This window comes from Vanellus vanellus (genome assembly GCF_965231255.1).
Source record: "Vanellus vanellus genome assembly, chromosome: 3".
Classification (NCBI taxonomy): Eukaryota; Metazoa; Chordata; class Aves; order Charadriiformes; family Charadriidae; genus Vanellus; species Vanellus vanellus.
The window spans coordinates 128,955,251-128,977,377 of record NC_138907.1 but is presented as its reverse complement, the minus strand read 5'-3'; the positions used below and the strand labels follow the sequence as shown (position 1 = coordinate 128,977,377).

Genomic DNA, 22,127 nt, shown 5'->3' with positions numbered 1-22,127 from the left:
AATTGCTTTCTGGCAGGCTTCTGGGCAACCTCCTTCTATAAAATTATGGGGAGGGGGTGAAAATGGGACTGTCTGGAACATTCACAGAGGTGTCTGCTTTCTCTCGGAGAAAGACCTACCCCTTTCTTCCCCCCAGACTGCCTCCGAGTCCTCTTTTCACAGCGCAGCCCAAACAACTCTCCCTTATGCAAGTTGTCTCGGCTTTCCCTGAGCGTGGTGCCCAGAGCTGGATGCAGCAAGCGAGCTGGAGCCTCGCCGGCGCGGCGGAGAGGGGAAGGATGGCTTCGTGCATTGCATACAGCACTCGTATTACTTCTGCTTGTGCGTCTTGATGAGCTGCGTGTCGTTTTCTGTGGCATCGTGACTCTCGTGGCTCGTTTCAGTGGGCTGGGGAGGCTGCGCTCGCAGCTGCCGTGGTGCCAAAAGTGGCTGTGGAAAGTGAGACTGACTGCAAGTGAGGGCAGAGCGCTGCAACTTCACGTGTCCTGTTAGTTACAGACAGCTTTGGTGGTTTGTCGCTGTCTTTTTGTATTCCAGTCGCGTGCCCTGTGTTTCCCGTAGCCTTTCCTTGCCCGTTGTTGTCTGAGCTGCTTGTGAGTCTGCTTTATTCGGCTCTACCCTCTGCGGTCCTGCACTGTACTGGTGTCTTCTGGTGCGATGGAATTGCTGATGGCTGTTCCTGGGTCATGTCTTACAGCCAGACGTGGTTGCTGCATGGCTCTTCCTTCCAGGAAAGTATTTGAGCGATGTGTGTTGTGTGTGGGGCCCTGGCCACGTGTGTAAGTGGTCTCTGCTCCTCACCGCGTGAGCTGGGTGGAAATGCAGATACGAGCCTCTGCCGTGTGGCTGGCTGGACCTCAGCCTTTCCTAAAGGGTATGTTATCTGTCCTCAGATGTAATGGTTTGGGGGAAACGTCAGCAAAGGAGGACGTGGGAGTGCCACTCCTTACGTGTGGACCGAGCTGTCTCATGATAGGAAGGCGATGATGTGTGTCATGTTTGGGTCCAAAGGTGGGACAGGCTGGAGTCTCACTTGGGAGCAAGTATGAGTTCAGTAAGAGGAAAGTGGATTGGGGCTCGGGAAGTGCCTTTTACAGCAAAACTACTGCACCCAAAAATCCTTCCATTTCTGTGTCCCGGCTTCTGAGCAGGAGCTGGTGGTGGCAGCCCATGGGGACCATGCAACCAGCAGCGGCACGGGGGAGGCTGGTGACAGCCCGCTGGCTGGTGGCTCTCGTGAAGAGGTTCTTTGTCTCGTTACCTGCGTGGGCGGTGAAATGAAGTCCTCTTGGTGTCTGCTGCCACACGCCTGCTGGGCTGAGGCCTGGGGGCAGCTGGCAGTGCTCGAGCACTAAGAAAAAGTGTCCAGGCTTGATGCTTATCCCACCCTCTCTCTGCAGTGACCTGCACTTTGCTGTGGGTTTGGCCATTGACCTGCTTGAAGTTGGTACCGTTGTCCTAGCACGGCATCCCTCGGCAGGTCCCAGCATCACTCTTCTACCGAGACACCCAGCGTGGAGCTGCCCAGAGCAGCCACTGCAGGACGGCCACAGCAGCGAGGGGTGACGTCTCTTGCCTTGGGAAAGCAGGGCTCTTCCCCAGCTGCTTGTTCCTGAGAATGGAGAAGGCATCTCATGCTGAGCGTAGCTGTGCGGTTGAGAGCATGCAAGCCCTGTGGTGGGTTCATACATAGCAGAGATTTTGCAGCGGGAGGGGCTGGTCTGTTATCCCAATAAGAAGGGCACTCAGACTCTGTAAGGTGCCGTTTAAAATGCTGTTTATTAGAGCTAACACTACAAGGAGAGAATAGTATAGATAGTCTTACAACCCTTTTAGATGGTGGGAACCCCAGGTGGTGTAGCATCGGATGGGCCTCCAATCCACACGCAGCGTGCTGGGTGGACCCTGTCCGTAGAAGAAGCTTCCCCTGTTTTGACCATTTGAGCTATTATAGGATTTTCTTACAGGAAAACAACTCTATTCCTTATTTCCAGTGTCAGGTGGAAAGAATGTTCACATGAGAGCTTCTTGCTGCACTTCTAGATAAAGGCAAGGCCACGCAGGTGGCCCAGTCACCGACGCTGAGTGGGAGCTGCCCACAGGTTCCTCCGCTGCAGCGAGCTGCCTGAGTTTATCCTGCGTCCGAGGGATCTGTGCAGCGCAGCACGGGCCTGGGCACACTCGGGCTGACTGCAATGTGAGTCGCTGACTTCATCTACAGCAGTCACTGGGTCAGGGTCACCACGGGGTTTGCAGTAGCGTGTTGAGCACGGCTGGTGTGCAGCGTCAGATAGGATCTTAGCTTGGGAGACCTGGTGCACTGAATGCACCGAAGAGCTAGGCATCTAGCTTAAAGGATTTCCTTTTATTGTGGAAAGTACTCTCCTCCTGGGTGCTCTTCTCCCTTTTCTGCACCCTTCTTCCAGGTGGGAACCCCTGATCTCCTGGGCTGTCATCATCCTGAGCCAGTGCCGGCAGCAGACCTGCCAGGCAGGTCCACGAGTCGTGTGTGTATCATGCTTTGGCTGTTGATGGAACAGTTTCTATAGGTCCCTTAAGCAAACAGCAGCACGAAGCAGGACTTGCTGGTCCCACGTGGTGTCCTCTCTGCTCTGAAGTAGAGGGTCCTCTTCCCCTCAACCAGCCTCAAGAAATCCTCTTACCTTCAGACTCCAAGTGCCACGGAGAGCAGGGCTGCAGATGCTGCGTGACGGGGAGCAGATGGCTGGAAGCTGTCCCTGGCAGGCTTTTATAGGCTGCTCTGGAAAGACGAGCCCTAAAGAGATCTCTGCAGGGTTTACTCTGCCGAGCAGAGACACCAATGTGTGCCAGTGGCGGTTCAGACCGGTGGAACAACAACAAAACTGGTAGTGAGAGCAGTAGAAAGGAAGGCTTTTTGATGTTAGTGCTGTGGATGTGTGGCTCGAGGCCCTGGTGGTTAAGAGGCTGGTCTTCCTCACCCGGGGACATGCAGCTTGCCTTCTCCTGCAGGGGCCTTAGCAGGAAGGGTGTGAAGGAGAGGAAACCTTTGAGCCCTGTTCTTGAATCACTTAACTCCTTCCCCAAGGGCTCTTCTAATTGCTCTGAGGCTGTGAGTGTCTGCCTTTAAACGGCACACAGCTTCCCAAGGTGCTGCTCTGTGTCGTGGAGAATGCTGTAAGGACGTCCAGAAGTCCGGGCTGTGGGGCGAGGATGCACTGGTGGGGACAGGGCCAAGGCAGAGGCTGTGGGGCAGGGACAGGCGTGGGGACAGGGCCGTGGGGTGAGGACAGGCCTAAGGCAGGCGGTGTGGGGCAGGGACAGGTGTGGGGACTGGGCTGTGGGGCAGGAGCAGGCCGTGATACCTCAAGAGGCTCCTGTTGAACCCTACCTAACATGGCTTCCACAGCCCCATGCAGGGCTGGGGGGCAGGCAGGCGGTTTGGTTGTGCCTTGTGTCCTGGTTGTCAGTACCTTTGTGGGGCCCTGCCTGCCCCCGGCACAAGTGGACATGGGGGCTTTCACGTTACGAGTTATGTTACCTACAGTTCCTGGTACGTAGACGCCCCTACGTGTTACCAAAGGGTGTCGTTTCATGCCGCTCTTCATTGAACTATTGATTGCGTGCAGGACAGCTGTACAGGTGGTCTTCCTGCTCACCTTGACACATCATGGGGTTCATAGTATCATAGAATCATAGGGTTGGAAGGGACCTCTGGAGATCATCTAGTCCAACCCCCCCGCCAGAGCAGGGACACCTTAGAGCAGCTTGCACAGGAACGCGTCCAGACGGGTTTTGAATGTCTCCAAAGATGGAGACTCCACCACCTCCCTGGGCAGCCTGTTCCAGTGCTCTACCACCCTCAAGGTAAAGAAGTTCCTCCTCATGTTTAGGTGGAACTTCCTATACTCAAGTTTGTGCCCGTTACCTCTTGTCCTGTCACTGGGCACCACCGAAAAGAGCCTGGCCCCATCCTCCTGGTACCCACCCTTTAAGTATTTATAAGCATGGATCAGGTCCCCCCTCAACCGTCTTTTTTCCAGACTAAAGAGACCCAATTCCCTCAGTCTTTCTTCATAAGAGAGGTGTTCCTGTCCCCTAATCATCTTGGTGGCCCTGTGCTGCACCCTCTCCAGCAGTTCCCTCTCCTTCTTGAGCTGGGGAGCCCAGAACTGGACACAGTACTCCAGGTGCGGCCTCACCAAGGTTGAGCTCATGAAGGTTGAGCTCATGAAGGATGACATTGCCGCAAGCATCAGCCAGTGGGATGTTACATGGTTAGAAATTCTTTTAAACTAAAAGAGGGTGTATTCAGACTAAATATAAAGAAGAAATTTTTTACAGTGAGGGTGGTGAAACACTGGCCCAGGTTGCCCAGAGAGATGGTAGGTGCCCCATCCCTGGAAACATACAAGGTCAGGTTGGACAGGGCTCTGAGCGACCTGATATGGTTGCAGATAGAATCATAGAATCATAGAATCAGTGAGGTTGGAAGGGACCTTTAAGATCATCAAGTCCAACCATTAACCTACCCTGATAAAAACACCACCACTCCTAAACCATGTCCCTAAGCACCTCATCTACCCTTTTCTTAAACACCTCCAGGGATGGTGAATCCACCACCTCTCTGGGCAGCTTATTCCAATGTTTAATAACCCTTTCAGTGAAAAAATGCTTCCTAACATCTAATCTAAACCTGCCCTGACATAACTTGAACCCATTTCCTCTTGTCCTATCACTTGTCGCCAGGGAGAAGAGGTCAGCTCCCATCTCTCTAAAACCTCCTTTCAGGTAGTTGTAGAGGGTGATAAGGTCTCCCCTCAGCCTCCTCTTCTCCAGGCTAAACAACCCCAGATCCCTCAGTCGTTCCTCATAAGGTTTGTCCTCCAGACCCTTCACCAGCTTTGTAGCCCTTCTCTGGACACGCTCCAACACCTCAATGTCCTTCTTGTAGTGAGGGGCCCAAAACTGAACACAGTACTCGAGGTGAGGCCTCACCAGTGCCGAGTACAGGGGGATGATTACTTCCCTAGTCCGGCTCACCACACTATTCCTGATGCAGGCCAGGATGGTGTTGGCCTTCTTGGCTGCCTGGGCACACTGCTGGCTCATGCTCAGCCGGTTGTCCACCAACACCCCCAGGTCCTTTTCTGCCAGGCAGCTTTCGAGCCACTCCGCCCCCAGTCTGTAGCGCTGCATGGGGTTGTTGTGACCCAAGTGCAGGACCCGACACTTGGCCTTGTTGAACCTCATACCATTGGCCTCAGCCCATCTGTCCAGCCTGTCCAGATCCCTCTGCAGAGCCAATCTACCCTCAAGCAGATCAACACGCCCCCCCAGTTTAGTGTCGTCTGCGAACTTACTGAGGGAGCACTCGATCCCCTCATCCAGATCGTTGATAAAGATATTAAAGAGAACGGGCCCCAGCACCGATCCCTGGGGGACACCACTCGTCACTGGACACCAACTGGATTTAACTCCATTTACCACCACTCTCTGGACACGGCCATCCAGCCAGTTTTTTACCCAACGAAGAGTATACCTGTCCAGGCCATGAGCAGCCAGTTTCTCCAGGAGAATGCTATGGGAAACGGTGTCAAAAGCCTTGCAAAAATCCAGGTAGACAACATCCACAGCTTTTCCCTTGTCCAGCAAGTGGGTCACCTTGTCATAGAAGGAGATCAGGTTTGACAGGCACGACCTGCCTTTCACAAAGCCATGCTGACTGGGCCTGATCACCCTGTTCTCTTGCATGTGCCGTGTGATGGCACTGAGGATGATCTGCTCCATGACCTTCCCAGGCACCGATGTCAGACTGACTGGCCTGTAGTTCCCTGGATCCTCCTTCCGGCCCTTCTTATGGATGGGCGTCACATTTGCCAACCTCCAGTCAGCTGGGACCTCCCCAGTTATCCAGGACTGTTCATAAATGATGCACAGTGGGCCGGTGAGCACTTCCGCCAGCTCTCTCAGCACCCTTGGATGGATCCCATCCGGCCCCATAGATTTGTGCACCTCCAGGTGCTGAAGCAGGTCCCTCACCATTTCCCTTTGGACTACAGGGGCCTCACTCTGCTCCCCATCCCTGTATTCTAGCTCAGGGGTCGGAGAATTCAAGGAACAACTGGTCCTACTGCTGAAGACTGAGGCAAAGACGGCATTAAGTACCTCAGCCTTTTCCTCATCCTTGGTTACTATGTTACCAGCCCCATCTACTAGAGGACAGATATTATCCTTGGTCCTCTTTTTATCGCTAATATATTTATAGAAACTTTTTTTGTTGTCCTTGACAACAGAAGCTAGGTTTAGCTCTAGCTGAGCTTTGGCCCTTCTGATTTTTTCCCTACATCGCTTTACTACCTCTTTGTAATCCTCCTGGGTGGCCTGCCCTTCCTTCCAAAGGCCGTATATCCTTTTTTTTTCCCTAAGCTGCAACACTAGCTCCCTGCTTAGCCAGGCCGGTCTTTTTCCCAGATGTCCCTGCTGGTTGCAGGGGCGTTGGACTAGATGGCCTTTGAAGGTCCCTTCCAACCTAAACCATTCTATGATTCTATGACTTTTCAGATGAGCGGCTATAAAAATTTGAGGTGTTTTTCTCCTTTCTTCTATTGTTCTGCGGTTAAATTTGGAGTTTTGAACCTCTGCCCAGCTTAGTGGTTGGAGGACAGAGTAGCAGCACTTATAGGTTAACTGGAGACGATCTGGCTCACGAACCTTGGCTGATGTTTTGCTCTGTGCTAAGCAGCGAGAAGAGGGTAAGGGCTTTATTTTGCTTTCTAGAGGCACTTCTGACGTGTGTTGTAAGGTTTTGATGAGCGATGAGGTCCACTCCCAGAACCTAGCCTGTGTGTTACATCTCGTTATCTTCAACAATCCTGAAATTGCTGCCGGCAGCTTGGGGTGCTGTTTGCTGCTGCCACAGGTCTGGTTTCTGAGCGGTGGCCTTTGCTCTGTGGGGTATCAAAGATATCGAACCGTGTTTTGGTGGGGGATTCACAGACTCTCCGTTTTTAGCCACACAGTGGCAGTGATGAAGCCCTTTGTGGTTGGGGACCTACCACTACTTCAGGGCACGGTGGGTCCTGCAGGGTTTCCTAGGAGGAACTTCAAAACTCTGTGGGTTTTTGTGTGAGGAGATGACTCACCGGAGACACGTGGCTCAGCTGCATTGGCTGCCAAAGAGCCTGTGCATCAGCACGGCTGTTGGGCCACGGCTGCTCTTCTCTGGGTGGTTTGGTTGATGCTGACGGGGTGAGGTTTGTGCTGCTGCAAACCACCACTCTGCCCTTTCCTTCTGGGGACCTGAGCTGTCTTTGGCTCCACACTGCTGGCTGCCTGGGGTTTGCACCGCAGTCCCTGCCCTTAAAGGCATGAACTGGGCAGCTAACATGTTGTGGGTGGAGGTAGTGGGCTCCTTGCCCTGTCATAGAATCACAGAATGGTTTGGGTTGGAAGGGACCTTTAAAGGCCATCTAGTCCAACCCCCTGCCATGAGCAGGGACATGTGGGAGGTGATTCTGCCCCTCTACTCTGGTGAGACCTCACCTGTAGTACTGCGTCCAGCTCTGGAGCCCCCAACATAGGAAAGACATGGACATGGTGGAGTGGGTCCAGAGGAGGGCCACAAAGATGATCAGAGGGCTGGAGCCCCTCTGCTGGGAGGACAGGCTGGGAGAGTTGGGGGGATCAACCTGGAGAAGAGAAGGCTCTGGGGAGATGTTATAGCAGCCTTCCAGTGCCTAAAGGGGGCCTACAGGAGAGCTGGGGAGGGATGTTTTACAAAAGCATGTAGGGATAGGATGAGGGGGAATGGCTTCAAACGGAAAGAGTGGAGATTTACATGAGATATTAGGAGGAAATTTTTCAGTGTGAGGGTGGTGAGCCCCTGGCGCAGGGTGCCCCGAGAAGCTGTGGCTGCCCCATCCCTGGAGGTGTTCAAGGCCAGGTTGGACGGGGCTGGGAGCAACCTGGGCTGGGGGGAGGTGTCCCTGCCCAGGGCAGGGGGGTGGGACTGGGTGATCTTCAAGGTCCCTTCCAACCTAAACCATTCTGTGATTCTATGATCTTCAACTACATCAGGTCGCTCAGAGCCTTGTCCAGCCTGGCCTGGAATGTTTCCAAGGATGGGGCAGCCACCACCTCTCTGGGCAACCTGCGCCAGGTGCTCACTGCCCTCAGTGTAGAACATTTCTTCCTTATATCCGGTCTGAATCTCCCCTCTTTAAGTTTTAGGCCGTCACCACTTGCCCTATCGCAACAGGCCCTGCTAAAAAGTTTGTCCCCATCTTTCTTATACACCCCCTTTAACTACTGAAAGGCCACAGCGGGAGCCCTCCTGGCTCTTCTCTTGCTGTGCAGGTGAAGGATGCAACTCCTGCTCTGCCCAGCTGACTGCTGCCCGCATCCCTCTGCCTCCTTTGCCCCACCTGAAACAGAAGATTGCTGTCCCCGGCTCTGGGGGTTGGGGACATCTGCCAAAACCAGGCGCCTTTCTCAGGAGTAGGAAGCAGAGCTTCTCCTCAGCAGCCTTTTGCTCTTCAGATTCCCTTTAAAAAGAAAAAAGTATGTTACTTACTCTGCATTTTTGCTTTGGATATCTGATAGATCTTTGCTGTCCTGCTTGGAGTCTGCTGAGATGATTGTATCTGTCTCCCACACCCTCTATATGGAGCAGGCAGCTGGCCAAGTGCTCCGGCGCTGCTCGGCTCCCCTGTCCCCGTTGTCAGTGCAGAACTGGTCCCAAAATGGTCTTCTCTCTAGTAACAGATGATAGGACAAGAGGGAAGGGCCTCAAGTTGCACCAGGGGAGGTTTAGGATGGATATTAGGAAAAATTCTTTCCCTGAAAGTGTTGTGAAGCACTGGCAGAGGCTGCCCAGGGCAGTGGTGCAGTCGCCATCCCTGGAGGGGTTCAAAAGCCAGGCAGCTGTGGTGCTGAGGGACGTGGGTTAGTGGTGGGCTGGGCAGTGCTGGGTTGATGGTTGGACTCAATGATGACTTGATGGTGGGTGGCATGTGGAGGGAGCCAGGTCGCAGCTCTGCACTGAGTGCTCGCCCAGTGTCGTAAGATGTGCAAAGAGGTCATTTAAAAATAGCGTAGGCTGCTTGTCAGTCCATCTTGGGTCTCTTTAATTGCGCTGAAAGTTTACTGCGATGTTTATTGGTGTGTGTTGAATCCTGGCTACAGTGAACACCATCATAAAAGTCACTCTCTGCTAATTAGCAGCAAGTATTTGGCTGCTGGGACTGTTTGGAAGAGAACTGGAGTCCGTTGTGGAAATTAAAGTATCGCTTCCCGTAGCTGGCTCAGAAAATGGCCGTGTTGTTGGGGCTTGTATAATTGACCTGACTTGCTGTGCTTCAAGTCTTGCACGAAGCAGGATGTCAGGGCTTAGGAAGTAACACAGCTTTTTTCTGTTAGTTGTGAATTTCCTCTTCATGGGGAGGTGGGATGAGGGATATAGAGAGGCAGTGTTACGTGCTGTAGAGGGTGATGTGCTTTGGGAAGAAATGTTTTGTTGGTGCCTTTCACGTAGGCTCTGTCGAAACTTGAAGGTAGTCTTCCCCCTCCTTCCCCGCAGCGCCTTGGTTCATCTGTAATCATCTCCTGATGTGCGTGGGCTTGTGTTTTCCTTTGGTAGGTATGCTTAAAAGTTCAACTTGATTTATTTTTCTAGGGTTTGTAACGAACTCTCTTTTCTTGCACTGACTCGTGTATTCTCCTGGTTGGTGGGTTGGCATCAAACCCAACTCTTTCCTGGATTTGGCCCAGTTCTGCCGTGGCCTTGTGGTCCTCTGGAGAGGAGACTAGAGCTGCGATCTTGCAAGCATCCCTATCTCCCTGGAGGGAGCTGCAAGGGGCAGCCCAGGCTGGAGGGGCCAATTCACCTCGCCGACCCAGCAGAAAACGGGGTTTGGAGTGGTCTGCTGGGGGTGAAGGCCCTCGGGAGGGCACAGGGTGGAAGTCGAAGTGTTCCTGGGGATGGGGATGGAGGGCGGCTGCTGCCTCCTGCCCTGCCTCCTTGCCTGGGTTGCACTGCCATGCTCACCCTGGTCCCTTCTGTTCTCCTCGGGCACCAGGAGCAGGCTTGCAAAACTGCTCTGGTGCCCCTCTCAGGTACTTCAGCCCTCTTGTTCAAAGTTTATAACAGCTCTGGAAGCAGTAGGAAAGTTGGCTGTTGCAGCGTCATTGTAATGGGTTTCCTGTTTGTGCATTTTTGCTCCTGCCTTTTCTTCCTCCCCAGAGTCACTGCTCTGATCCCTCGGTTCCCACTCCAGAGGTTCCTCGCTGGCTGATCCTCCTCGAACTGCATCCCTGCCTCAGGGCCCTGACGGTTCATCTTTCCCGCTCCTGTGCTCACCATCTGTCCATCCTTTCTGCAGCTGATCACCTCGAACTGTAGCAGAAGTGGTGGTGACACGTATTCATGGATATTTAATGCTCCCAAACAGAGCACTCCTGGGTGCAGTGGAGACTGGCAGGCTGTTTGCTGAAGCCTGCCATCAACATCAAGTGTTGCTCCATGTTACGTATCCACAGGGAAATGATTTCCCTCCCCCAGCACCGTGATGGGATGGGGTTGGGAGTTGGCAGTAGGGTGGTGGGGTTGGCTGTCCACTCTGTCCCACTGCAGGGTGACCCTGGTGCTGGTGCGGAGTTGCAGCCCTCTGGATGAGGACTGACCGGTGTGCGGGGTCCCTGTCGGTGGGTCTTTGTAAGGTGAGCTCCTGGGGTGACCTCAGGCTGGTCCCTTCATGAGCCACTGTGCTGGAGAGCGAGTCTGGCCCGTGGAGGGGCTGGCTCTGGGTTAGGCTGGGTGGAGATGTGCTGTGTATTGGCTCTGCCCAGACCTCTTGCTGATGCTTGGCACCCAAGCGTGCTCGTTTTGTCCCCCTGCAGTACCTCTGCTCTGAGGCAGAGCTGTTGGCCCGATGAGGACTGCTCTCCCCACAGCTGATTCCTCCTGCTGGAGTGGGGCCGTTGCCACACGCTCCTCATCCACCACGTCAGCGGTCCCAAACTCCTCTTGTGCCCGTGGAGCTGCGGGGAAGAGCGAGCTTCTCCCTGACGCTTGTCACTATCGGCTTTGCTGGAGGAGTGGTCCCACCACCGTCTTTGCAGAAGGTGGGGGATAATCTCCCTGCTGGTGCCAGTGAGAGCTGAGGGTCTGAATGTGAGAGTGTCGGCAGGGCAGAAATCTGTTTTTCCCAATGAATTTGCACATCCCGCGGGGCTTGGGGAGCGGGAAGGAGGCTCCTGCTCAGTGTGGCCGTTCCCTATGGAGGAGAGGGGCTCTGACCTTGCTGGGACCCCTGCGTGCTGAAGCATCTTTAACTGCTAGGTGTCCAAACCCTGCATGATGGGAAACAGGCAGGAGGAGGGAAGCGATGCTGGCGTTGAAGCTTGCGCCGCCGGCTGCTCGGGCGGTCCTCCCTGCCGCAGGCGGGACGCTCTCCCTGCTGTTTTCTGACTGCTGAGCTGATGCTGCTCCTGGTGGGAGCCAAACCCTGGGGGGGCTCCTGTGGTGGTTGCAGGTTTACCGCTGCCAACGTGCTCCATTCTTATGCCAGCTGAGAAGTGACCTTAGAAAAAATAAACAGGTCTGGAGTTAATAAGTACCATTAAAGCATGATGTGACTGCTTGTGCGTCAGCGGAGTGTGGGCATAGTGCAAATGTGAATTGTTTGCACTGGCACGGCTCTGCTCAATTACGTTTGCCAGGGATTGTCATGTTCGCTGCCTCCTGGCTTATCTCAAGCCTGATGGGAGAAGGTTCTTAGCCTTGTGCCCTCTTCGTACTTAAGGAGATTTGTAGGAAACGGCCTTATGGACTTGATGGAGCTGCTCTGCCGAGGCTGCTTCTGACCCACTCCTGCCGCAAGCGGTGAAATGCAGGCTTGGGGCCGGCAGGGCAGGCTGCCATGGACCTTGCCGAAGCGCCTGCAAGTAAAACGGGGTGTACAAATCCATCTTTGCTTGCTGTCACCAGTGTGGGTGCCTCTGCCACCAGTGCTGTCCTCCCCCAGCCCACCCTGGATCTGCTTGGGTGTCTGACACCAGTGCGCCCAGGGCACTCCTGTGACAGTGTTCGGTCTGCTGCTGGCTCCGGGTAACCGGATTACTTAAAAGTGGAATTGTTTTTCTGGACAGGAAGGCTATTAGTAGAATCTGGGCTATAAATCTGTATATTTTTTTTTTTTCCTCCTTGGACACATAATTGGATCTTCCAGAAGCGTCCCGGTTGCATGATTAACATTGTTTTTAAGCTGTATGAGCCATTCGTGTCTTTAAATCCCATGACGGCAGTCAGCTTGCTGCTGATGGCTCCGTGGTAGCCGGCACTGTCTGCTGACTGTTGGGATGCCCCGTGGCGCCCTGCGGGGTGGCCGGATGGAGCGAGCCGGGGCTGAGCGATCCCGTGGCTGTCCTGGCAGGGATGGGGTACAGGGGAGGCTGCCGCCGCACAGTGCAGGTGATGAGATTGTTGCTGCAAAGTTGGCTTTGCTCTTTTCTTAAGAAGTTTAATACGAAATCCCGAGGGGACTGTCTGAGCTGGGCCGGCTCCTTCCTGCGATCAGGGAGAAGCGGCATCCGTGTGCGCGGTGCTAGTTTAGAGCAGGGCCTGGTATAAATGTCTGTCTGCTTTGAGAAGGAGCCTCTGGGGTGTATGAAATTCCTTCCGTGCGCTCACGCTTTTTGTTTGACCTTCTCTCCCTGAAAATGAGGGAGAAATCAAGAGTCCTAACTGGTGGGAGTCATCGGCTGCGATAGCAAAATGACTTGGAGAAGGAGAATAGTCACATGCGTGAGTCACTAGGCTGATGTGTAGAGATCCAAAATGGAAACGATGATGCTAATTTGCAGTGAGGATGAGATGAGTGAACGATGGAGTGTAGTGAGCTAAAGCACTGCTGTGTTTTACGAGTGTGTCATGAGAGCAACGGCAGCAGCAGAGTGGGAGATGAGCTCTGGGGGAGTACGAGCCCCGTGCCCCAGCCTGGCGCTCTCGGGGGCCGTTGGGCCCCTTCCTCAGCTTTTCTCTGAGGCACAACTGTGCATGAACAGGTGGATCGAGACAGATATCCTGAGCCTGTATTTCTCGGGAATGTCAGTCTCCAAAATCACTGACCCTGGAGAGCAGACATGGGAACGAGGAGCCTGGCTGAGGACTGCCTGTAAGGACAGGCTGCTGCCTCCATCACCAGCATGGCGTGACCGGCTCTCTTCAATTCATGGAATCATTGAATCGTCAAATAGTTTTGGTGGGAAGGGACCTTTAAAGGCCATCTGGTCCAACCCCCTGCTGTGAGCCGGGACATCTCCAACTAGACCAGGTTGCTCAGAGCCCCATCCAACTCGGCCTGGAATGTTTCCAGGGATGGGGCATCTCCCACCTCTCTGGGCAACCTGGGCCAGTGTCTCACCACCCTCAGTGTAAACAATTTCTTCTTGATATTTCATCTAAATCTCCCCACTTCCAGTTTAAAACCGTTCCCCCTCATCCCATGGCTCCCCTCCCTGATCCAGAGTCCCTCCCCAGCTCTCCCGGAGCCCCTTCAGGCACTGGAAGGGACTTGTGAAGCATCTCCGCAGCTTGCTTTGCTTCCAGCTCTGGCCATGCAGAGGACCTGCACCCGTAGAAGATGGTGATCGTGCCTGTGGTCCCTGTCCCTCCTCCTTCGCCCGCTGCCAGCGTCTCCGGCAGCGCTGCTGGCTTGCTGTCCCCTACGGAGCAGAAAGGTAGAAGAGGAGTGACTGCAGGAAGGAAACCAAATAATGAAAAGCAGTTGCGGGGAGGCTGGGTATGGTGGACGTTTTTGAGTTTTGCTGCTGCAGATGCCCGGCAGGTCATTGGTATTCTGGCAGGCGGCTGTCCTGGGCAGGCAGCCTTGTCCCGGCTGCCTGGGAGCGCTGTCCCTTCGGGTGGCAGGCAGCCTGGTGCCAGAGCCAGCCCCAGCTCGGTCGCTTTGGTCTGTTGCTGTCCTCTGAGCTGGCAGAGGACCTACCTGCCTTGCTCAGCAGGCAAAGGAGTGTCCCTCTGGAAGACCGGTTGAAGCTGGCATGGTTGTCTTGGCAAATCTCTGCAAGACAGCTGCCCTCTCCCCCGAGAAACCGGTCATTCCAGGTCTTTGAGTTCTGCAAGCAAGGTGGGAACATGTGTGACCGTGGGGAAAAGCTGCTTACTGGCTGTTATCCCCAGTCCCCAAGAGTGGGGGGAGAGGGGAAAGCTTCCCGGGACACGGGCCTGTGGAAACATCCCCGAGGTGCCTTATAAACATGAGCACAGAAACTCCAGAGCGCTTCCCCTGCCTTGCCCAAGCGTCGCATCTGTTTTCTTGTTCCAGGCTGTTTTGAGGATAATGAGATTTAATCAATCTCCACCTCTCCTCTTCCAGTGGTTCAAATCCTATTATCTCGTAAAGAGTTTGGAATTTTGTCCCCCAAAATTGCATTAAGCTGGGATGGAAATTCCTCGCGGCTTAAACCTTGCCTCCCCGTGCCATCGAGTTTGGGGTTTTGTAGCTGCTTGTTCTGCAGCTCCTACGGGCTTGCTGACATGGGGATGTAAGCACTGGGGCTAACCACCAACGAGATGGACTAACCCATCATGAGGAGGACAGGGAAGAGGTGCTGGGGGTCCAGAAATGCTTGCCAAGGATGGGATTCCCCCGATTAGGAAGAAATGCTGTGAGCTCTTAGCCTGTGTGCTCAGAGCCCGGCGAGACCTGGTGCCCCTTCTTGTGGGGTGTTGCTTTGCCCTTTCCCACCACTTTCACAGAGAATCACAGAATCCCAGGCTGGTCAGGGTTGGAAGGGACCTCTGGAGATCATCTAGTCCAACCCCCCACCAGAGCAGGGGCACCTCCAGCAGTTGCACAGGACGGCATCCAGGCGGGTTTGGAATGGCTCCAGAGTGGGAGACTCCACAACCTTTCTGGGCAGCCTGCTTTTGAAACGGACGGTCTGTCCCCTTTTCTTCCAGGGCTTCCAGCCAAGGAGAGGAGCACAGAGGGAGGAACAAGCCATGGGTGCAGAGACGGTGGCTGGTTGAAGGCCGTGGGGTGGGTGGGGACCCGGAGCTGATGGGTTTCCTTTTACCAGCCAAACTCCCCTTATCTCGAGGACATAATGTCGGTGGTGGTGCAGGAGGGGTGGAGGCTTTGATTACTTTCCATAACATTGCTCGGGATTCGACTTCCGTGGAATGGCAACAGATGCTGATGGTGGGGAGCTGCGGGGGTGTTGTCCCATCCGTGGGGTCCCAGGGTGGGTGGGTGGGCACGCGGACCTGCCCTGCTCAGCCCTGAGCATGTGAACTGAGGAGTTCTGTAGCGTATGACATTTTTTCTTGGGATTCTTATCAAAGTATTACTTAGGGAAGAGGACTTTAGACGGGGTAATCTTTTCTAGGAAAGGACTGTGAGCTGGAGAGCAGATAGCAGCTCATGGTGCTCTTCAGAGCCAAATGATGTCAAATTTTAACTTTCTAACTGGAAACTGTTTCACAGCTTGTCTAGGTCTTTGATTTTTATTTCTATTTTCATTTTCCCCACCACATACACACCCCAACCACCTCAAATGATCTGAAAGCAGTGGGGTGAGGGGCAAGAGCTCTTCCCCATTTCCCAAGGGCAGCAGCTGCCTCTGCGGAAATCGCAGTGCCTTAATGGAGAGGAGCCCTCTGACACCCGTCTCATGTGGGGTACCCACGGTCCTCTGGTGTTCACCCAGCAGTCCTCCCCCTTTGGAAACGTGGAGTCCAGCTCACCGAGCTGGACACAGGCAAGGAGCAAGATGCTGATCCTTCACCAGGTGAGCAGGCATCTGCTTCAAACTGCTCGGCCCCAACTGAAAAAGGAAAAATGACATGGGTCCTACCTCCAAACAGCGACATCTGTCACTTGTTTGGCTACGATTACTTCGCTCCCTTGCTGGTCCCAATCTCTGTCCCCTCCTCCTGCATTGGGGCCTGGTGCCTGTGAACCAGCCCAGGTCACCTGTGTGGCTGCACTGGGAAGCTGGTGCCTCTGTGTCTCTCTCTAGTGCCAAATGACCCTCTGTGCCTGAAACTTGACAGGATGTGTGGGATTTGGAGATACTTGCGGATGTGTGGTGGTATGGTGGTGTATGTGGTGTTTTGGAGTATCTGCAGGACAAGGGAGGACCTTGCTCATAAATGCCTGCTGTCTTTCCGGAAGGAGAAAGTCTCTTCCAAGTGACTGGAGATGGGTGAGACAGCGATAGCGGCCATCTCAATGGGCTTAGTCCTTGACGGAACCTCTCGTGCAGGACCTCTGGGGTCAGTCACTGGTTGTGTCTGTGTTGCTGGGAGCTGTCAGCACACAAATGTGTCTCTCTAAGCTCTCTGTTAGTATCCTGTCCATCAGAGAAGAGTCTTCCATTTTGGGGGCCCCACCAAGGGGGCTCATTGGTGTCCTGGAGCGTTTGGTGAAAGGGGAGCTGTGTGTGAGAGCTGAGGAGCCTGGAGACCAGTGGGGCTGCAGGAGTGGCCCCAGCTCTCATGGCTGGTGGGGAGGTGTCCCCCTCCCCTTCTGCACGGTGCCTTCGGGTGCTGAGCTGTGAAGGTCCCTGGTCCTGCTCATCTTGTGGGGCAGGACTCTAACAGGGTTGCTCAAGCAAGAGCAAGCCAAGCTGTCCTCTGTGGGTCGGTCCCATGCTGTGGATGCCTGGGGCCACGGACTGTCGCTTCTCCTCCAGCTTGTGAAGAGTGACCTGTGGGGTGGCCATCGGGGTGTGGGGCTCTGGCGGGAGCGTTGGCTGCAAAAGAGGTTGTGCGTCCCCGAGTCTCTCCCCACCTTCCAGAAACTGCCATGGTGGGCATGCTACCCACTCTTCTCGTGGGGCTGCTCAGGGCACCTCAGGGCTGCCTCTGCGGGTCCGTGGCCAGTGTCGCTGGAGCTCGTGGGCGCTTTTTGGGTTGTTTAGCACCCTCCCTGGTGAGACTCCATTCCTGACCGAAGTGTTCTTGCAATGCCAAGACTCAGGTAGCAGGTGTCCTCACAGAAAGCTCAATATTTGGGATTTCTGCCTTTTCGCAAGTGTTGTTGGAGTCCTAATCATTGTGTTTTGTTTTTCCCTTGTCGTTCACAGTACAGCGCCGTGGACAGCAACCCCCTGTCTCTGTACGTCATGCATCCCTTCTGGAACACGATAGTGAAGGTGAGACCTCGTCCTGCCCTGAGTGGGACAGCAAAACTCCAGCCACCACAAAGTCTTCTCTGTAAAACTGTCAGCTGAAAAGCCCTGCTTCGTTTGTGGTGCAACTAATTACAAAGGGTGCTGCCTTCCAGCCTGCCCTGAGCTCACTGCATCGCAGCCTAAAGCTTCCTGCTGCCCCGTGATATGCCAGATGCGACTCAGTGGTGTTGTCTGAGGCCTGGATGATTGTAACCAGGTCTCTGCCATGGCTGGGAGCAGCATGTGGTCCTTATTATGTGTTTTAATGAGTTCATGTGTTCTTTTGCTGCTTTCCCATAGATCTTCCCTACCTGGCTGGCCCCAAACTTGATAACGTTTTCTGGCTTCCTGCTGCTTGTCTTCAACTTCTTCCTCATGGCATACTTCGACCCTGACTTTTATGCTTCTGGTAAGGCTGCATGTTCCCGTTTGGATGTGGAGCATCGGAGCGGTGAAGTCTGTCACCTCCTCTGCCGTGACTTCTGGTTGATAAGACCTCTTAGTCTGGGCGTTCCCAGAGACAGGGGGCTGTGTCAGAGGAGAGACAAAGCTGAGGGGTTGAACTTGCTGGGCTTCATGATGAGGACTTGTCCGAATACGACGCCTTCCCTCTGGCTGCTGGGTGGACATGCGTCTGGCTGGCAGCCTGCGGGCGAGGGAGGAGGAAACAGCTGAAATCTTGAGTAGGAATTGGCTCTGCCTACAGAGCAGACAAGACCCCAGTGCCCTTAGTGTAAAATCTAACAGGGTAATGTAGGAAACTCTGCTTCCCTGAAGTCAGCAGGTAGAGCCTTGTTCTTTGCATCCCAACTAATTGCCCTCTCACAAAATTATGCCGGTGCCACATTCAGACTAACAAAGGCAAAATCCTCTTTCTCAGCTTCACCATTCTGCATAAGGCAAGGAGATGCACAACTTTAAACTTTCTAACAGTACCCATGTTCATCTGTTCGTGAATCCGAAGGTTCAGTTGTGTCCCCTTCCTCGGGGGGGTGTCCCAGATTAATACAGCGTGATAACTCTCAAGTCTCTTATCAATAGCTTCCTCTATATTTTTTTCTCCCTTTGCCCCTGTGAGGTTTGGTTTAGGTTGCTCAGAAGAGTTCATCTAGTTCTTCTAAAACTGAGCCAATCGTCAAAACACAGTTAAGTGGGAAAAATACTGGTGTCTTGGGATTGTCTTTATCAAGTAGGTAGATGAGTGCTGTTCTCAATGTGCCAGGCTGTCAAAAGCTTGGGTGGCATAGTGGCTGTTAGCTGAGATGTGGACTGTGTTTTGGACCATAAGCTATAGGAAGAAAAGCTGACAGTAGCTCAGGGAAGGAAGTTTGGTGTGAGAATCCCCAGGACATCAGATGTCCAGAAACTTGGGCTCTGCCAGAAGGATGGTGAAGCTCATGCTTTGGGACCTTTTGGGACCTGCTTGGAAAGAGAACTTTTCATTTTGCTGGTGAGGCCTCCAGAAGCTTGTGCCTCCCCTCCTCATCAGATGGTTTTGTAGATGTGACACCCTCCGTTTGCTGGTGGGAAGGCACCATCGTGCTACTCTAAGGAAACAGGAGGTGGCATGGGATGGCCATAGGATCATTGCTCCCCCTACGAGACCTCCATGTGCCCTGCTGCGAGGTTGCTGCCAAGAAGCCATGCCTCCTCCTGCTTTTTTTCACATGCACCTTTGGGCTCCCTCAGTTGCAGAGAGCTAGGCTGGCTGTCTGCCGACAGTGCTGGAGGAGGTGGAGATGTTATTAAGGAGGAACTCCGTTTCAATTGGCAGAATGCAGACTGGAGAGTGGGAGGGGAATCCTCACCTGTGTCTGCAGAGGCGCAGGGTGTTACCACATCTCAAAGAGGCTCTACTTGATGTTCTATGAGCAAGTCATTGAGGAGAGTCTGATCTGCATACAGTTCCATGCCATGCGTTTGGGCTGCAGTTGCTAGCTGCCATCACCAGTTCTTAGATCCTGTGACTTTGGGGGGCTGGGGACAGAGGAAAAGTATGTCCTGGAAACCAGAGTCCTCAGTGACCGTCTCTGCTGCCATGTCCCAGAAAGGTAACAGCTCAGTTCTGCTGTTTGAGTTGTGTAGGTGCTTTGTCTCAGTGAGCTGCCGGTCCTTGTTGCTGTGCCTCTTGTGCCAAAATAAACTCATTCAAAGTACATACTGAGCTGTCCTGACTTGGGTCTTTCTGATCTCTGCAGCTCCTGATCACCAGCATGTTCCAAACGGAGTGTGGGTCATTGTGGGCCTCCTCAACTTCATTGCCTATACATTAGGTAAGACTTTATCTAGTTGATTGTGGGGGTTTTTGTCTGTTGTCCATTCACGCTGCGTCTGCATGTCATCTTATCTCTGAGCCCGTTGAGAAATCTTTGATTCTGGGCTTCTGCCATGCACTATTCCAATTGCTGCTCAGGTCTAGAGCAGTTTCTGGGAGCTGCTTTGCAAAGTGAGTAGAAGGAAGTTGTCCCAGAGCAGCTGATGTGAAAGGAGGATGCTGGAACCGGCTTTGAGACAAATTCTGAAATTGTCTTTGGTCTGGTTTAAGTAAATATAATATCTTCAGACTTTATTGCAATTTTCAGTCTCAAGTAGAGTGGGGGGGTGGGAAGCACACTCCCCATTAGAGGATGGAGGTAGTGAAAGCTGCTGTTTGCTGGATTCACGCTTTGTCCAGCAAAAATCCCCATTTCTCCTCCTTCTCTTCCCAGACGGCGTTGACGGGAAACAGGCTCGCCGGACCAACTCCAGCACGCCCCTGGGAGAGCTCTTTGATCACGGCCTGGACAGCTGGGCATGCGTGTACTTTGTCGTGACAGTCTACTCCACCTTTGGACGGGGCTCCACGGGTGTCAGTGTCTTCGTTCTCTACCTCCTCTTATGGGTGGTCTTGTTTTCATTCATCCTCTCCCACTGGGAGAAGTATAACACAGGGATCCTCTTCCTGCCCTGGGGATATGACATCAGCCAGGTGGTAAGTACGCGCCGCAGCCGCTGGTCGGCTTCAGCAGCAGCTCAATAAACTGCTAGCGTGCCCGGGGTGCCATAGTGCCCACTGAGATGTGCGAGGGATGCATGCAGCTCTGGTATGTGTCCAGAGCCTGGTAAATTGGTCACTGCAACACGCTCTGGAGGTGGGTGTCTTCAGTCTGTCTCCAGGCATCATGGAGAAGGAGAGCTTTCCAATGGTGGGTTTAGATCTGATATTGGGAAGAAATTCTTGGCTGTGCGGGCGGTGAGCCCCTGGCGCAGGGTGCCCCGAGAAGCTGTGGCTGCCCCATCCCTGGAGGTGTTCAAGGCCGGGTTGGACGGGGCTGGGAGCAACCTGGGAGGGAGGTGGCCCTGCCCAGGGCGGCAGGGGGTGGTACTGGGTGGTCTTCAAGGTCCCTTCCAACCCAAACCCTTCTGTGATTCAAGCTGTGCGAGGGCATCTTTGCCCCTGCTGCGAGGAGCAGCTCCTGGTCGTATCCTTCTCAGCTACTACACTTATTAGACCTCATCTTGCAACATGGGATGTTTGTGGATTTTCTTTTTTTAATTATTTTATTTTTCTTGTTTCTGCCAGTGGGGAGAACTGAACATGGTGTAGCCTAAAGCATACTTGCCGAGCTGCCTGCCGCGCGCGTTGCGCTGCCGGGTCGGGCGCTGCCAGACTCGCCCGTGGGGCTGCTCACGCCTGCTTGTCCTGTGCTTTCTTTCAGACCATTTCAATTGTCTACATAGTGACAGCCATTGTGGGAGTTGAGGCCTGGTATGCACCTTTCCTGTTTAATTTCTTATATAGAGACCTATTCACTGCAATGATTATTGGTAAGAAACTCCATGTTGAAGCCTGTCTTTTAAACTCCACCTTTTTAATGAAACCCAATGTCTTAATTACATGATAACGCTGTTCTGTTTGCTGTAATGAAAGCTCCTGCAGGCTGTTATTGAAGTGACTAATTGAGGGTGTTCTCGCAGCCTGCCCTTTCCCAGCATTTCAAAGCATTGCTCTCTTCTGCTTAGTTGCTTTGCAGAAGTTAACTCCGGTCTGCCCGGGTCTGCGGTGACCAACACAGCAAGGCAGCGGAGCGCTGCGCTCGCGCCTCGGGTATATTTTGTGCCAGTCCTGAGGGTACGGGCGCACGCTGCCGCTCGGGGCATCGCCCCGGTGCCGCCTGCCTGGGGCTCAGGGTTTGTGCCGACAGACACTGGGTGTTTACCGGCCTGGAGCGGTGCAGTGGGCAGATGAGAGCTGCTGCTCCGGGGCCCGGTGTGCCACGGTGCTGGGATGCAGCCGGAGCTGAGCACCGGCCCCTGGACGGATGCAAAGCAGGAGACTCCCTCGTGCCCGGGACCTGCCAGCCTGTGAAAACCCAACACCTGCGTTGCCCGAGTGCTGGGGCTGTGGACTTTGCGTCACCCAGGGGAAGCACGCTTTGTTTTCAGCGAGAGATGGGGGGTTGCAGGGAATAAACTGCAGTCCGGTGTGCAGATGGGAGCCGGCAGCCCCCCCCCCCCCTCCAGCGCTCGGGCTGTTTGTAGAGCGTACTCTCGATTTGGGGCTCCCTCGCCCCGGGGCAGGACCCGGAGCCCAAACGCTGCGCGGGAGCCTGGGGCTGCTGCAGGAGGGAGGTTACATGGCGGTGGGGAAAAAGCACTCTGCTGCTTGGGGATCCTGCCCTCCATCCACCCATGGGAAAATTAAATACAAAAAAATAAATAAAGTTAAATAAAAGCCCAGCCTTTCTCTCCAGTGGTCAGCCAGAACCAGCCGCTGCAAAGCGGGGAGTAATGCAGGTGAAGCTTAGCGACGGAGAGCTGTCTTTGCTGGATGAAATTTGGCTTACTCAGAAGTTCCTGCTTAGTTTAATTTTTCTTAGTCTATGTCCCTTTCTTTAGGGATTAATTGTAACTACTTAATTTCAAGTCAGCTTGTCTTGAACTGCGTTGTCTAATGCTTGCACTTTCCT

General features: G+C 53.8%; 1 protein-coding gene across 1 annotated transcript in view; it reads left to right on the top strand.

The window, feature by feature from the left end:
• Nucleotides 1-22,127, top strand: part of SELENOI (selenoprotein I) — a gene marked incomplete at its 5' end in the record, with an annotated part of 34,696 nt that overhangs the window by 5,515 nt on the left and 7,054 nt on the right. Inside the window, 5 exons of the mRNA XM_082480955.1 lie at nucleotides 17,092-17,160; nucleotides 17,479-17,587; nucleotides 19,377-19,451; nucleotides 19,887-20,149; nucleotides 20,877-20,985. Coding sequence (XP_082337081.1) covers nucleotides 17,092-17,160; nucleotides 17,479-17,587; nucleotides 19,377-19,451; nucleotides 19,887-20,149; nucleotides 20,877-20,985 — 625 coding nt within the window. The remainder of the gene's footprint in view (nucleotides 1-17,091; nucleotides 17,161-17,478; nucleotides 17,588-19,376; nucleotides 19,452-19,886; nucleotides 20,150-20,876; nucleotides 20,986-22,127) is intronic.